Raw genomic sequence first — 16,144 nt, forward strand, 5'->3', positions numbered from 1 at the left:
TAATTTGCTGGCAATCAGTATAAATAATAAAAATTTTAAAAAATAAAACATGGATCTGACAGGTTTTAAAGTTCCATTTAAAGCAGCATCTTGTTTCCAGAAATGCTCAGCTAGATGCTCCTAAGCAAAACAAATTCCTTAGCCACAAAACACATCACTTGAAAGACACTCTGAACACGTATATTTCATTTAACTATCATAGCTGGCCTCCATAAAGCCACACAAATTAGCAATTGTTCTGGTCCTTGTAGATGTGGACTGTATAAATAAATGAAGCTTTGTATAAAGGCATACTTCTTTTACCCCCGTAAAAAAGTATGGTATTACCGGGTGACCCTAATGGTCTAATGGTGAAGGTGCTGGACTAGAAACCTGGAGACCATGAGCTCTAGTCCTGCCTTAGGCACAAAGCCAGCTGGGTGACCTTGGGCCAGTCCCTCTGTCTCAGCCCTAGGAAGGCGGCAATGGCAAACCACTTCTGAAATCTTGCCGAGAAAACTGCAGGGACTTGTCCAGGCAGTTGCCAGGAGTCAACAAACAAACAAAAAAATTACTAGAAGAATCGATTATTAGCCTCTTCCTGGGTATGTAAGTGTGAATTAAAATGTGTTGATTGGTAAATCATCAGAATTGTGACCCTAGTTTTTAAGGCAGGTGTACTGGTTGCATTGCGGTTAAGAATCCTGCCCGTCAAATTCTCCAAAGGTAGTTTTGAATCATAACTGAAAATATTAAGCAGGAAAGTGTGTTTTTGTTCTCACTTGCATTCTAAGTGGCAAAATTAGCAGGCAGTAGCTCCCCTCATCTCCAGCACTTTAAGAGGGTGAGATTTTTTTTTTTGGAATGTGGACATTAGCACATCAAAGCTGAATAAACATTAAGATGTTGACTTCCTGTGCTTTGGGTAAGCCCCTAATTGGAGGGCCATTGTGTCATTCCACATTCCCAGTGTTTATTAACTCTCGCTGTCAGGTCTGGAGAAGGAATGGGAGATATTGTTTTAATGGGATAATGAATATCCAGCTGTGCAAAGGGCAGATGTAAAAATGAGACAGGCATTTTCTGCTTATCCTTCTTTCTTTCCTTCTGCCCTGCTTCTGTATTAGGCTCTTGAGTGGCAGGGCTTGCTGGAGCTCGTACCCTTCACGAACGTGAAGAGCTTTCTTTAAATTTACACAAAGGAAAGAATTTTGTCTCCACTTCTTTTCCCTAATTTATGCAGTACCTCCAATTATTTCTGCTTCATCAGAAAACCACAGGATTCAATGCAACAGGAGGGGAAGGGGAAGCACGTCTTAAATCAGCAAGGGGTTAGAACCAGATGTTCTCTGGTCCACAGCACCACCTTTACCTCTTGTCATCTGCGGATCTTGCTAAAAAGTTTGCCAAAACAGGCGTGTAAGTATACAGTATGCCGCCATGCTCGGATACAGGTAGAATTGGCTGCAATGCAGAGTGGACTTACAGGACTAATTCACCCATGCATGATGGTTTTGTTGGGATTTCTGCAACTGGAGATCCAGTAATGCAGAGGATGGAAAAGATGGGAGTTAGAAGCTCTCCCAGGGGAGAATTGCTGAAGCAGCTTTCCCTGACTTTATAGTTTGCAGATGTGTTGGGCTTGCAACTCCCAGAATTCCCAGCTTACTTTTGGCCATGCTGATTAGGATATCTGGGTATTGCAGTCCCAACAGATCTGGAAGCTGCATGTGGGCCATGTCTACTCCAAAGCATTTAACCCAGGAAAGACTCAAAAGGAGTGGTGTAGGAGGCAATGATGATCTTATCCTCCCTACTTAAGGTGATCATCAGCTCCTGTCTCAAGGTTGACTGCCAGAGCTGCCTATAACTCAATATTTCTTCCACTTTTCATCTAGAGATAGCAGGAAGCTTTCCAGCTTCAAAACTGAACCTGAGTCCCTCAGCCCAAGCAGTGCTCAAAGAACTGAATATGAACCTGACCAGATACAATCAGCGGTATCGCCAGGCTATTATGAGAACCACACTCCAAGCACTCTGTTTGATATATTGCCCTCAGCTTGATCGTTTAAGTGGAAGCAATCTCTGTGCTTGATGAAGTTAAGGGGAAAACCCAGAGGCAAGCTCACCAACTGGTGACTTTATGAGCCCATCTATGTAGCTTCCATGGCAACAATATGAAAGTTGTCCCCTGCCTTCATCCAGATGTTTTTTCAGCTTCCCAATCTAGCCTATAACTCTAAGTGTATCTTCGTGATTTCCCATTTGAGTACAGGTAGTCCCCAGTTTCAGAATGAGTTCCTTCCCCAAGGTCTGTCCATAAGTTGAATTTGTATGTAAGCCAGAACAGAATAATATTGTATTAGTAGTATTGTGTAATGAACTCGAACCATTGTGTATTTAACTCGAATCATGGTGTATTTAACTTGAATTTTGCTACAATAGGCTCCGTTCTTAACTATGGGTCATCTGTAAACCGGGCATTCTTAATAGTCTGGGGACTATTTGTACTAACCATCAGGTGAACCATGCTTAGCTTTTTTCAAGACCAGTAAAAGACCACTAGGGGCTACTACCTCTCATGACCTGTTGTTGACCCACTATAAACTATTATAAATTCTTCCTGTGCTTGGTTAGGACACCATTGCATGGTGAACATGTACATGTGTGAAATACTTTGAATGCTTACATTCTAACCTCTTCTAAGAAGATCAGGGTCACTTAGATAATTTCTCCTGATGTTATCTTCACAGAAACTTTCAGGCATATGCAATTTGTTTCATCACTGGAAATCACTGCAGTATTTCATCACTGCAGACATGTGTACCAGGGTGTCAGTTGTCCAAACCAGATATACAGGATATCTTATGGATTAGATGATCTTTTTCATAATTGCTGAATGTCATTGTTATTACTAAGCTTATGCATCAGGCTAAGCATAAACATGCATTTTGTTGAGTTTGGCTTTGCCTCAGTGTAAACCCAGCCACTGCAAACATATTGGTTCAACAAGCCATGATTAAACTTATCCATGGTTTAGACCAATATATCAACTCAGCCAATATGACACAATAATGCATGCACAGCATCTCAAGCATTTCCTTAGAAGGAAACAAGCTTTTGGAGTTGGAAGACCTGTTTGCTTTTCAGTGTTGCAGTAGAAGCTTGATCTTATATGTAGTTTAGAAAGTGCAACCACTTTACTCCTGTCTAGTATGGTTTCTGTTAACAGTAGTGACAAAGATAGTTGTTGTTAAGCTCACCAGTTTCCTTGCATGCATATTAAATCATGATACAAACCAGCAGCTGGCATTTTAATGTTTAATAAAAATCAGGCCAAACATCTGCGTTAGCAGATGTTATTCTTCTGGCTTTTGCAGGGAATAGGAATGGGATTTTGAACTATAGGTAAAATGAGGAAGTATACAGCCTCATTCCCATGGACTTTATGAGTAAGCTTCTACAACAGCTTCTCTGTTGTAGCTTTTAACCCTAATGATGTTACCTAGTCGGGTAATGAAACGTCTGCAAGCAAACAACGAAGCACCAAAGACTGCATAGCTTTTAACTCTCAGTCACTGCAAAAGTAACTGTATAGAAACACACACACACACACACACACACACACACACACACACCATTCTGGCCCTTTCTATAGAGCAGGAGTAAGCAACTCCTGTTATTCAGGTTACTGAACAATAACGTAGCATCTCGAGGAAGTATGACCGATGGGCTGAGATTATGGGAGTCGTAGTTCAGCAATGTCTGAGTGTCTACAGTCCTTCCACCCTTCATTTGCTTGCCTCAACAGTACCTGATTGCTTCTGGCCTTAGTAAAAAGGCTCAAACAATATGCAGTGAAACAGAAGTTATTCCAGAAAGTGAGAGGCCCTGGAAGTACTGTGTCTCCATGATGGCCCTGGGCCTCTGGAATGGCCCTACTCTGGATGCGAGATTGGCTCTGTAGTTTATATGGGAGCTGTTGAAATGGAAGTTGGTTGGGAATATTGGATATTGAAGTCCAACACAACCAAAGAGTAATTAGTTGGGGCAAGATTTGTACAGTTCACCCTGGGGGCGTTCAGAGAATCTAATACAAATCAGCTTATGGAGTCCTGTCCTGATCTTGAATAGTGCAGAAATTGACACATAAAATGCTATCCAAAGAATGTCGTCTTCACCTATTTTGTGTCTTTCTCAAATCAAATCAAATCAAATCAAATCAAATCAAATCAAATCAAATGCTTTATTACAGGTCAGCAACCCAGACTAAATGAAACCTACAGAATACAGCTAAAAAATAGAACACACCAAATAGAATAAGGCATACGAGATTAAAAATGTACAATCATGCTTGCGCTATTTTACTATCGGCAATCTATGAGTTTCACAAGCTGTAAAATCTTGCGATGCAAGAGTTACCTTGGGGTCCTTCTCTGCTAGTAAAAATTGAACATAAAATTCTCCAGCCCATCTCATCCCGGAAATGGGGTTAGAAGAGGTGTTAGTAGCGCTTTACGTATGTCTCGAGAGAAGTTACAATACAACAGAATTCAAGTTTGTGTTTCAATATCGCTATCTTTACAAGGGCAGAGCCTTTCTACATAAGGAATCTTTTGCACATGTGCACCCTACAGTTCTGATGGTCACAGAGAAAATCAATCTATGGGATCACTAAGAGTTAACATCACCTTGATGGCACATAATCAGGCCTGAGATTATGGCAGAGAGGGCATGTTGTGGACCCCATCAGCGAGAGAATGTCGGCTGGCGGGGCCCAGGAGGAGAGCCTTCTCTGCTGTTGCCCCCGCCCTTTGGAATATTCTCCCCCCAGAGGTGCAGTGGGCCCCTACCCTCCCGCCTTTCCAGAAAGGATTAAAGACCTGGCTCTGCCAGCTTGCATGGGGTGACAAGAATCTTACCCAATCCTGGGGGTGGCTGGCACCTTGATGACACTCCCCGAGTTATTGCCAATTTAACATCTCTTCTTGGATTTTATTTATTTTCTATTTGTTCAGGAACTTTTTATATTGTGTTTTGAATTGATTTTAACTGCTTTGTAAACAGCCCAGGGTCATTTTTAACAAAATGGGCGGTGACAAATTTGATATATAAAGAAATAGTCAACGCTTGATGAATTAAGATGTTGCTTGCCAAATTAAAAGCAATAATTAATGCCTTATTAATTAATTTTTGAACAGAGCTGATTGTATATATCTTACCTGTCAATGAGGGCTGTAGCATACGTTGTTAGAGTTTGAGAGAAAACATCATCCTCATCTATATCCTTCAACTTTTGATGTACCATCTCTGAAGTTAGGTAATGTCCTCCTAGGTTGACTGAGTTCCTTTGTGAAATCACAAGTTGCTCCTTCTAGGATGCTTCCTAGCAAAACCTTTATTATCCAGCTGTGGAGCCCGTAGCTGCAAACTGTTTTCATGGAGGAACTGGGATAAACCCATTTTTTAACAGTTGCGTGCAGTTTTTCTTTTTCAAGTCTAGACAGCATCATATATTCAAGTCCAAGCTCAGAAGTTACATGCCACAATTATGCAATTCCCCTAAGGAAGTCATTTTTGAAGAACCCTGCCAATACTGGAAAAGACAGCACTGGTGTTGCTGTGGCATTGCATCTGATGCTCCTGTGTTGACCTTCTTTGAACACTAAAGTGTTTTGGGTTCGAGGAATAGGGGTGATTTGTCTATCTGTATATATCTGTCTGTGTGGACTCTGGTTATTGTTGGGGCTTTTGCATGCCAGTTTTATACACCGTAGGCCATATTTGGAATTGTTATCAAATATTAAAGGACCAGACACCTTGGTTTTCCCATGGATTACCTCCTGCACAGACTGATTATAAATATGACCTTGTTAAACTTGAAGTCCTATCTAAGCTTGTGGACATTGAGGGTGTGGGGGAGGACTGGGGATAGCATTGCTCAGCCCAATTATACAAAATGAATTAAGTCAGAGGCATTCCTTTAACTCCATTTAAACATGGGTTTATAAGGCAGAAGACCAACTTAAACCACAGAGAGCCTGGATCAAATATTAGCTTTATTTGCCAAGTGCATGGTTCCATGAAACTTGGAAAGCCCATAGTCCTCCAGACTTCCAAACATGGAACTTTGAAGGCCAAGCTAAACATAATGTTAAACATGTCATTATCTCTCTCCTATTTTCCCCTTCCTTTTAAGTAGCAGCTGCTTGGTGGGAGGGGTGCAGTTACCATCAGCCCTGACACCTAAGGAATAAAGTAAGCTTTTATACTGAAATGCTCTGGACAAGTCCAGTATTATGGGATTGCTTCCTAGAAGGTTTGATAACTCCTACGATCCTGGATAGCCTCTTTGTTTGGAAGAATCTAAAGAGAACATTTCCTCCTATCCTGCTTTATTGCAATGTGAAGAGTCATTCTTTCTGGCCTCCCTACAGCGGGCTCTGCTGAAGTTAAAGGATGGCCAATAAGAGAAGCCAGTGGCCCTGCAACCTATATAGGGAAACAGCATGGTGGGATCAGGTCTTTTCCATCATGAACCATCTTGTCGTAACTGCAATGCACTCTACATGGGGCTGCCCTTGAAGACTACTAAATGGGGCATTCTCCAGCCATTAGTACACCCTTCTCATTCTCTGGAGTTGCTCTGGGATTTGTGCCACTTATTTATCCCTTTGCCAGAAAAAGAGCTTGAAGGATGTGTGCTTTTCATGCAGAATACCTTTGACTTGGGCAGTTGTCACCTCTTTCAAACTTGCAGTGGCAAAGCTGCCTTGCTAGTGCACCTGTTCCCATGCAGTCCTCAAATCTCCTTTGGATGATCGCATGTATGAAATGAATAAACTTCTGCATCTTGTGCCATTCCTGGTTATTATTCATTCATTCAGTTTAATTCTGGGTGGCTCACAGTACAAGACCGTATAGCAATCTGGCCAACACACAAAACAGATATTATAAACCCAGCAAGGGCTTCAGCCACCCCATCCCAGAGCCTGGTCTTTTAGGCCCTCCAGAATGCTATCAGAATGGGAGCCATCCAAATTTCAGGGGGACCTCATTCCAGGGGGCAATTGCTATGACAGAAAGTCCCCAAAGATTACAATGTTTAATTGAAGGGATTGAACAACTCGGGCAATAGGTAATCCCTTGAATCTCAACCAGAAGCAAACTGGCAACTGGTGCAACTTGCAAAGCAGGGGTGTCACATGGGCACATTAAGGCATGGCCATCACTGCCCATGCAGCTACATTCTGGACCAGTTAAACCTCTTGAGTAGTCTTCAAGGGCAGGCCCACTGCAGTAATCAAGCTGTGAAGTGACTAGGGCATGAGTGACTCTCTAAAGGGCCTCCTGATCTAGGAAAGGGTGCAACTGGAGCACCAGATGAAGCTGTGCAAAGGCCCTCCTGGATAGGGCTGCCACTTGATCATAGAGTAGGAACTGTGAGTCCAGGAGGACCCCAATATTGAGCACCATTCTTGAATGGGAATGTGCAACTCCATCCAAGCATAAAGAAGGAAGATTCCCACATCTAGATGGCCCTGATATTCATAGCTACTCAGTCTTGGTAGGATTGAGTCCAAGATAGTTCCACTTCCGCCAGATCCACACAGCCTCCAGGCAATGGGACAGAACTCCAACAGCCTCCCTTTGGTAGGACATCTCAGTTTGTTTCCAATCCAATTAGCCAGAGAATCATTGTATGATTGAGCAATCTTCTTCCATCCTATATTTTTGTTTTCTTGCTAGATTCCTCTCTCTTTCTCATTTCCTCTTCTGTTATTTTCTTTATTTGCATCCTGCACTGAATGGGGGTTCAACTTGGTGGACTAAATGGTCCTTTCCAGTTCTTAAGATCTAGAAAGCTATTCTTACTGGAACAGGGTCAAAAGCATGGTCCCCTTCGGTGAAATTTACCAAATTGTAAAATAGATACTTTTCTATAATAATGAGATGGTTAAATCTAGAGCTGTGTCTAGACAGAACTTTAATTTGTAATGCGTTGTGGCAGTTTTGCACAGCCTCCAGATGATGCATCTTTCTATAAAAAGCAAGGCATGTTTTATCTTCATTCCATCTGGGGATTATGACTTTAGGTCGAAACAGCCACAACTTTGATCATTTATGGTCATGCTATGATGCTCAATCCCATCTGATTTTAATGAAATTGGCTTCTATCAAGCTTGGGTATACATGCTGCTTTCATATTTAAAGCCCTTCTCTGTGCAGTCTTTGACTTCTCTTGGACCAGCTCTGACTCTGCCCATCCTCGTGACATCAGCATGCTTCAAGAGTTGTGCTGGCATTTTCCTGGCTCCACATTGTCTTAACTGAAGGCAGACAATGCTGGAGCTTGTGGGTGATTTGTTTTTCTACTGGCTTTTGCTCCCAGGTCCTGGGGAAAGTAAGCCCTTCTTCGGTGTCTACTGCAACCAAACTCTGCAAGGAAGAAGATCTATCCATGTGGTCACTAGGAGTCAACAACAACTTGATGGCACATAAGCAATCAATTTAGAAAACCCAATGTTAATCCTTCTAGTCAGTTCACAATCCCTGTAGAAGTTAATATTTAAAAACTCTGCTTTTGTGTGTATGTGTGCTTTAAGTACGAGCCAAACTTTTATCTCACCTTGTTTCCCAATCTATGGTTCCAGAAAACCATTCCTCCGTTCTTTCGCTCTCCTCCGATACATGCAGGAGTTCTATATTGCAACCATATGTGTTGTGAATAGTGCTTGACTGCAAAGGTAGCACCATGGTGTCCTAGCATCACAGCTTGTGGTGGCTCTTTAAGAGAAACAGGAGTAATTCCTCCATAGCAGGGGTGTCCCAATGACAGCAGCTCCCCTTTTTTTTTTTTTTGGCACATGCCCAGGCAGATGGGCACAATGTGAATGGAAAATGTGGGGTGAAAGTGTGGATGCTAGCAATTAAATTTCTTCTCCTTCTCCTTCTCCTTCTCCTTCTCCTTCTCCTTCTCCTTCTCCTTCTCCTTCTCCTTCTCCTTCTCCTTCTCCTTCTCCTTCTCCTTCTCCTCCTCTTCCTCTTCTTCTGAGTGAAGGTAAGGAGATTTTTATCCTCTAGGAACTGTGGCAACTCAGGAAGTAGGACACTGTTTGAGTCTAGTTTCAGATGATGTGGGATGGGTGGGGGGAGGAAGTAGAGTTGAAACTATGGTGAACATCTTGTAATGGTCAACCCAAGATCTGGATAGATGTATACTAAGAGTTTTTATTGGTGAAAAAGGAAACGTAATGCCATTTATGAACGAGGCACTGTAGTTCTGACAGAAAAAAAAGGAGCAATGTTATTTGCTGAGAATAGTCTTCTGCACAGTCAAAGCCAAGATTTATCTGCAATTTTTGATCTGGCAAATCTATTTTAGATTATTTCACGTCACTGTGTTACTCAGCTGAATTTCATATGGAGTTCTGCTGTACAGTTCAGTGCTCCAGATGCTGTAGGAAACACCTGAGAGTGAAATGAATTAATTGCATTGGATTTACTGATAAAAACCTTATGTGAGCTTTTCCATTCTCTCCCTAGTCCAGTCTCTTAATCGCTAAAATTCACGTTTTCCTATAGCATAGAATGCTGTGAAGGCCAATTTTATCCCACTGTGGATCTGAAATTGCAAACTGCTGTTCAGCGTTAATAAAAATTTGTCAAGTAGAGGCCTCTGCTTTGGATTTGGCTTGCTAATTAGGAGTGTGTTGCTAATAGCGGTTCAAATTGGTGCTTTATTATGAAAATGCCCCAAAGACTCTGCAGGCTGCACTTTAACAAAACAGAGAGTAGAGGTGTGCTATGGGTCTCACCTCAGGAGAGAGTTACTTAGAGCTCAGTATGCTGTAATGGTATTTGTTAGGACGGTTGTGTGCTCCACTTAATGACTTCATTGAGGTGAGTCTAGAATCTTATACTTGTTCCAATACCGAAGCTGAATAAGGATTATCAGGGCATCTTGAACTTAATTTTTCATCAAATCGGAACATTTCAGTGGCGCTTCAAGACAGCAAAGCTCTCCACATTCACGGATTTTACAGGTGGTTCATAGAATGCAGTAGGGTTCCCCACGTTTCTTCATCTTCTTATCAGAAAAAGAATCTGTCAAGCCTGGACAGATAGAATAGCAACTTAGCAGTGGTTTATTTTGATCATAATTGGTTGAATAAGCCCAGACTAAGCTATGATGGCTTAGAGCAATATATGAACTCTGGTAGCCTGAAGAATCCACCATTGGAAGCATCCCATTGCTAGTATCCTTCTAAAAATACAGTCACTACTGTATTTTTAGTCTTGGTATAAATAGTCTTGGGCACCATTGGAAGTCATTCCCCAGGAGGGCAAAAAATATTAAACAGAGTTTCCCATCCTTCCATTTTTTTCTGCAAATAAGCATCCATGTAATATGATTTCTCATAAAATCAAAAACTGGATGCTTTCCAGTGCTCATCCAAATGGTATCTGCCCTTTATTGCTTTCTTTGAAAAAAAAAACGGTGGGAAGAGAGAGCAGTCCTTTTATAGTGCAGTCGGATCAACTGTTTTACTCTCATTCTGAGTAGGAACTGATCCCCATGCCACCTCTGTGTGGGAGCAACATTTCTTACAAATAAATAGACCCCTTGCCTTTTAGGAGGAAAAAAACAATCATAAAGATATTTTTTGAAGACCCAAATAAGGCCCTAGTTAAATTAGAAATGCTGCCTTTAGGTTAGGGCATCTTTTGTGTGGAACTACGTGTGTGTCTAGAAAAAAAAATAAATTACAGAGCATTTTAGATGTTGCCTTTCCCTGCACAGAGCCACCTCGGAAACGTTTTGAAATGTGGACCGAGAGAGATCATGAAAGCAAGGGGGAAGACTACTTTGTTGTACAAAATTTGGAGTTGAAGGGGAGATTTCTTCGTAGGCGAGAATGGATGGGCTGGAGAACTTGAAAGCTTGCATGTGCGTTTGTACTCATTTGTTAATAAGCGTATCACCCAGCTTTGAATTTTTTTATTCCAATGGATCAAGTTAGAGTGCAGCTTGTTTAGTGATGACGGTGGTGGGTTTCACAAGGGCTCTGCAGCACCCTAGATATGGTTACCCCATTTCAGTGACATTAAATTGGGAGATGTATTTACTCTAATAGGAAGCTGAATAGGTGTGCACCTATTTTACTTACGAAGCCTCCAAAAGCCCAAAACAGAAATAGACCCCCATCTCTGGGGATATCCCCATGTCATTATCATTTCTCCTCTAGCTTTCGGAAGCCTTAAAAAAGGGCATTGCCAGGGACAAAAATATTCCCAGATTATGGCATATCTTATTGTATGATCCCTGCTACTATCGATTTTCTCTTTAAAAAAGCCACTTAAGCCTACTTATCTTCTTAGTGCTCTGTGAATATGAATTTCAAAGGTTTTATTCACTGTGCCAAGAAAGTACTTCCGTTTTGCTTCTTTTTAATGTTGCCAGTCAATTTAATGGAAGGTTTCCATGTCCTAAGGTGATTTAATTCTGTTTACCCTCATGATTTATAAACCTTCTTGCCTTGTGTTAAATCCCCATCTTGGTATGGAAGAACCTTGTAGCAATCTGAAAGCAAACTGGTATTCTCTTTAATGCACATAATTTTAATCATTGTGGTAGGAAGGAAGGAAGGAAGGAAAGGAAGGAAGGAAGGAAGGAAGGAAGGAAGGAAGGAAGGAAGGAAGGAAGGAAGGAAGGAAGGAAGGAAGGAAGGATGGAAGGAAGAGATAGCTAACTAGCTAGAGGATGGATGGATGGATGGATGGATGGATGGATAGATAGATAGATAGATAGATAGATAGATAGATAGATAGATAGATAACCTTAACTGTAAAACATAACTAGATAAAACAGTAAACCAGAAAGCAGTGAAAACAAAACTACAATTAATATGAAAAACTATGTAAATGCAATAACATAAAAGTGGAGTCTAAGAAACTACAGTAAGTAGATTGATAAAAATAGAGAATATAAATAGCAACAAATTTAGCAAAACACAATACTTAATCAGATTGCTATAAGGCAAAGACAGAAAATACTAAAACTAATAATACCAATAACTAATCTCAGTAATCCCATCTGTTTGGGTTCTACAGCCGATATCACAAATTTAGAGACATTCAAAGAAGCTAAACTAAAGCAGATCTGAATGCCCTGGGTATTGTTTCAAAGTACTATTATAAAAGTACAGACTGTTAACTGGCCTTGATGAAAAGTTTTCTTATTTTCTTCAGGTATCGCCTACCTTGGAGGGATCTGCAGCCTGAAGAGGAAGTGTGTTCTTGCAGAAGACAATGGACTGAACCTGGCCTTTACCATTGCTCACGAACTGGGACACAAGTAAGATCTAGCATCTGTATTTGCAATATTGTTTGAGCAGGTATTAGCATTAGAGAGCTTGGTACAGAGTTAACTAAGATGCATTCCTACTGAAATTTTATCTAAAAAAAATGTAATTGTTAGTTGGAAGGGAGCAATATTTCTCCAACCTATGTGAAATCCCAAAGAAACCCACAAGTTTGGAGTATGAAATGTTTTGAACATATCCTTTGTTTATTCCTAGTTTTTACCAAGGTGAACTTTGAGCTCATCTTGAAGATTTCTCTTTAGGGAAAATGTTCAAGACGTTTTAAAAAAAGCCACAGGAGTTTCCATAAAATTAGTAATGTTTCATAAAAACATTCTTGTATTTATGCTTAATGGATAGTCTGTAAATCAATAATAAAGACGTCTTCATGATTGGAGTAATTGTTGGGTGCCAGTTACTTCTTACAGTATTCAAAATATATGTTTGGAGAAGAGGATGGAATTTGATTCTGGAGGCAACAAATCGTAACTGAGATTTTGAAACTGAATATGAAAATAATAGCATCTTCAAATACAAGAATCCAAAGATGCTGATTATAGAGCTAGCATGCTCATTAGAAATTACATTTTTGTTTTTCTAGATGTGGATTCAATGATTTTGAATTATTCAAAACACAGAAGTAAGCACTGGTGATTACATAGGTGCCTTGATGCTTTAGGAAGATGAATCAGATATTGGGTATTTATTTATTAGACTTTGAGGCTGCCCAGCTCCCAAAAAGGTTCTGGGTGGCTTTTATGAGAGAAGGTATGTACCTCTTCGTTTTTGTTGGAGGTCTTGGGAAGAGGCACAAGAAATAATTGGGCTCCTACTCTAATCGGACAAGATGAAAAGAAACGCCCAGTTTTTCCATCTTTGACACCAGAAGATAAGTGAGCCAAACTAGGAGTTGTCCGAAGAGGAGGGAATGATGAGAAGCCCATGTCAAGCTGTTGAATCAGTTTTCAGCCTTAATAACATGCTAAACTTTGGGTTGCAGAAGTGGGGAAACCATTGTTTAATTATGCTTGCTTATTAACTTCCCCAGCTTCTGAGCACTTATTCACATTGCAAACATATATTTTTAATTATCATGGCTTCCCTAAAGAATTTGGGGAAACTGAAATTTAGTATGGGCGTTATATTAGAGACCGAAGGTCACCTTGCTATCCTTGTAGAATCACAGAATTGGGTAAAGCTTGCAATATCTTTGCATATCCTGATCTAGGAGGATCCCTTAACTCTTGTGGGAATATGCTATTGGTGGAAGAGAGGGGTATAACTTAAAGGAGCATCCTGTCACAGGTGACTCTGAGAAACACTCTAGTTTCTAGAAACATGTCTAGTCTATCAGACGTGAGTTGCTAAGACCTCAGCCCAACAATAAAAAATGACAGAGCTTTTTCTTGATTAGCATTTCTTCTAACTGCTTGCACCAACCATGGAAGAACCAGAGATTCTAACCAAAGACTTGATGCACTTCATAATTTATGACAAGTGGACATCGTTTATGCAAAGCCCTTGCCTAATAGAGACTCTGTCTTATTTGAGTTTCTAACAGTGTCTGGATAGAGTTTCCTGATGTGGCTGGCATTTAACAGGAAAAAAAAGATTTTTTTTCAGACAAATTTTCAGTTTTGGCATCAGCTGTTATGGGATGACAAGAATGAATGAGTTTGTGGAGTCCTTGGGGTTGTCTGAGCTTGGTTCTTTTCTTGCAAACGTTTCATTACCCGGCTAGGTAACATCTTCAGTGCTAAAATGGGATGAGGATTTGCTCTTTATTTATCTGCTGTGGCCTGCCTTGCCAGTGCTGGTAAGGGTGGGGGTTTTGTTTTGCTCTTCTGGTACCTCATTGATTAGCATATGTTGACTGCTTGATTGTGTGCCTGGTGGTGACCTTTGCTTATCTGGGTGATGATTGCTGGAGGTGATTGCTGGTGATTGAATGCTGGTGAGGCGATCTTCTGGTCTTTTGTCTCTTTTGAATAGTATGTAGATGTTGTTAATCTCTATGTGTCTGTTAATTGCTGCCTTGTCTGAATAATGAGTTTATTAACAGATATAGTGGATGTGGTAATCCTCTGCCTTTGTTGGATTTGCTGCAAAAACTTTGTTGTAGAAAGCTGTTTTATAAACAGTTTGGGACACCCAAACGTACCCAAATGTATGAATCCATTGAACATGGATTAGCAGATAGATAAAACTTCTCCTTGGGTAGAAGAGCCAAAAGATTTTGTTGGCTTCTTTCATTAGTTGTAATTTCTTTTCTCTTGATTAAAACAAACAAACAAAAAAACGATAACAGCTGGAATTTGGAGGGAGGGGAAGGTGTTTCTTTGTAATGCCTGGTAGCAATCTTAATCTACCTGTAGATTTCCAAAACTTTGTTAAGATAAACAAGGAAGTCATTGGTGATGGTTTGTAGACATAAGAGGACTCAAAATGTTACGATATGATCTTGTTATTTTGGAAGAAGTTACAAAATTTACAAGTTACCATGTAATCCAGCAATCCATGAATAATCTCAAATACAGGGCCAAACTAAGTTTGTTTTAACCATGCTTTTTGAAATAAGTCACAATAGGCTGGATTCACAAATTACACCAAGCAGCAATCCAGCAAGCCACATCATGGCAATGCATGTGTGAACTCTAGAACTCAACATTGGACAGCTTGATATGTCAAGAGATTAACTGCCAGGGTGTATCACGTGGCATACTGTCTCAGATCCCAGAAACATGCATGCAGTTGTGATGGTTAATAGTGAATTTTACAACTGGGGCTTTGTAGATCATGATGAGTTGTGTTTAAATATGGTTTTGTGCCATTCTCCTTTGTGTAGACCAGTAACCTAATTCCCAGTCTGAGTGTTCAGAGGTACAGGATCAGGGCGCTATATAGATATATAGTCTCTTTGCCTGCAATGGTAAGTGAGGTAAAGCTTCTGGATTGGCTAGGGTTAAATTTCAGTGCAAACAGCCTGGAACTCTGCCCTTGTTTAGTGACAAGAGCAGAATTTCCTGCCTCTTTTGCTCTAGCACAATCCTGCAGCTTTAACAACAGACTGTAAGGTTCTTGATTAGGGAAGAAACCTTCCACACTTAGCAATTTAATCTGCCATCTCTTGCCCCACCTTTCCGGTTCCTCTTTTCAGTTAATGTGCAATCAAAAGTGAATAATTTTCTAGTGTAGGGTGTTGAGCAGATGTGCCCTCCTTTTTTTATTTAGCTTACCACTTCTGGCACCGATTCTTTACTAGCTGGGCAGGAGATCTTGATGACTGTTTGGGGAATTTGTTTCTGGAATGTTTTGTCCTGCTCAAGTCTGTAGGAACAACAGAAGATACCAGTACACACCGCAATTGAGCAAAACCTTTCTCCAGCACTTAGGAGGCCTGGACCAAATTATATCCCCAGCACAACATTGATGTTCAAGATGGAGGTGATAGGACGTGGGCATCCAAGCTCGTTTTTCTCAATTCCCCAAACAGGAAGTTAAACAAAACAAATTATCCAGATTTGTGAAGGACAGAGACTTGCCTGTAATATGTATTACAAAGTGCAATACTTCACAAAGGATCCTGGAACAGCCCAAAATAAATGAGAATGAGATTTCAGTGTCCTGGCCACAACAAACAACAAGCTGGCAGGCCGCCATTTCTTCCCTTGGTTGCTGGCTTTCTTCAGCCCAGGCTATGTTGCAGATGGTAAGCCAAATGGCAGAGCAGGTCAGAAGGATTTTTGGAATGTCATCATGACAACTTACGTTGATTGTTGGGTTTTTGTTTAATTCTCTTG

General features: G+C 40.7%; 1 protein-coding gene across 3 annotated transcripts in view; it reads left to right on the top strand.

Moving 5' to 3' along the window:
• The window catches only part of ADAMTS17 (ADAM metallopeptidase with thrombospondin type 1 motif 17), a 156,540-nt gene that overhangs the window by 56,808 nt on the left and 83,588 nt on the right, over window positions 1–16,144 (top strand). For all 3 annotated transcript variants that reach the window (XM_088136415.1, XM_015887535.3, XM_088136416.1), the window contains exon 8: window positions 12,232–12,337. In XM_088136415.1, coding sequence (XP_087992541.1) covers window positions 12,232–12,337 — 106 coding nt within the window. The remainder of the gene's footprint in view (window positions 1–12,231; window positions 12,338–16,144) is intronic.

The sequence above is a fragment of the Python bivittatus genome, unplaced genomic scaffold (genome assembly GCF_059951505.1).
Source record: "Python bivittatus isolate LINGU-HERP-01145 unplaced genomic scaffold, Pbiv_v1 ctg000140_np1212, whole genome shotgun sequence".
Classification (NCBI taxonomy): domain Eukaryota; kingdom Metazoa; phylum Chordata; class Lepidosauria; order Squamata; family Pythonidae; genus Python; species Python bivittatus.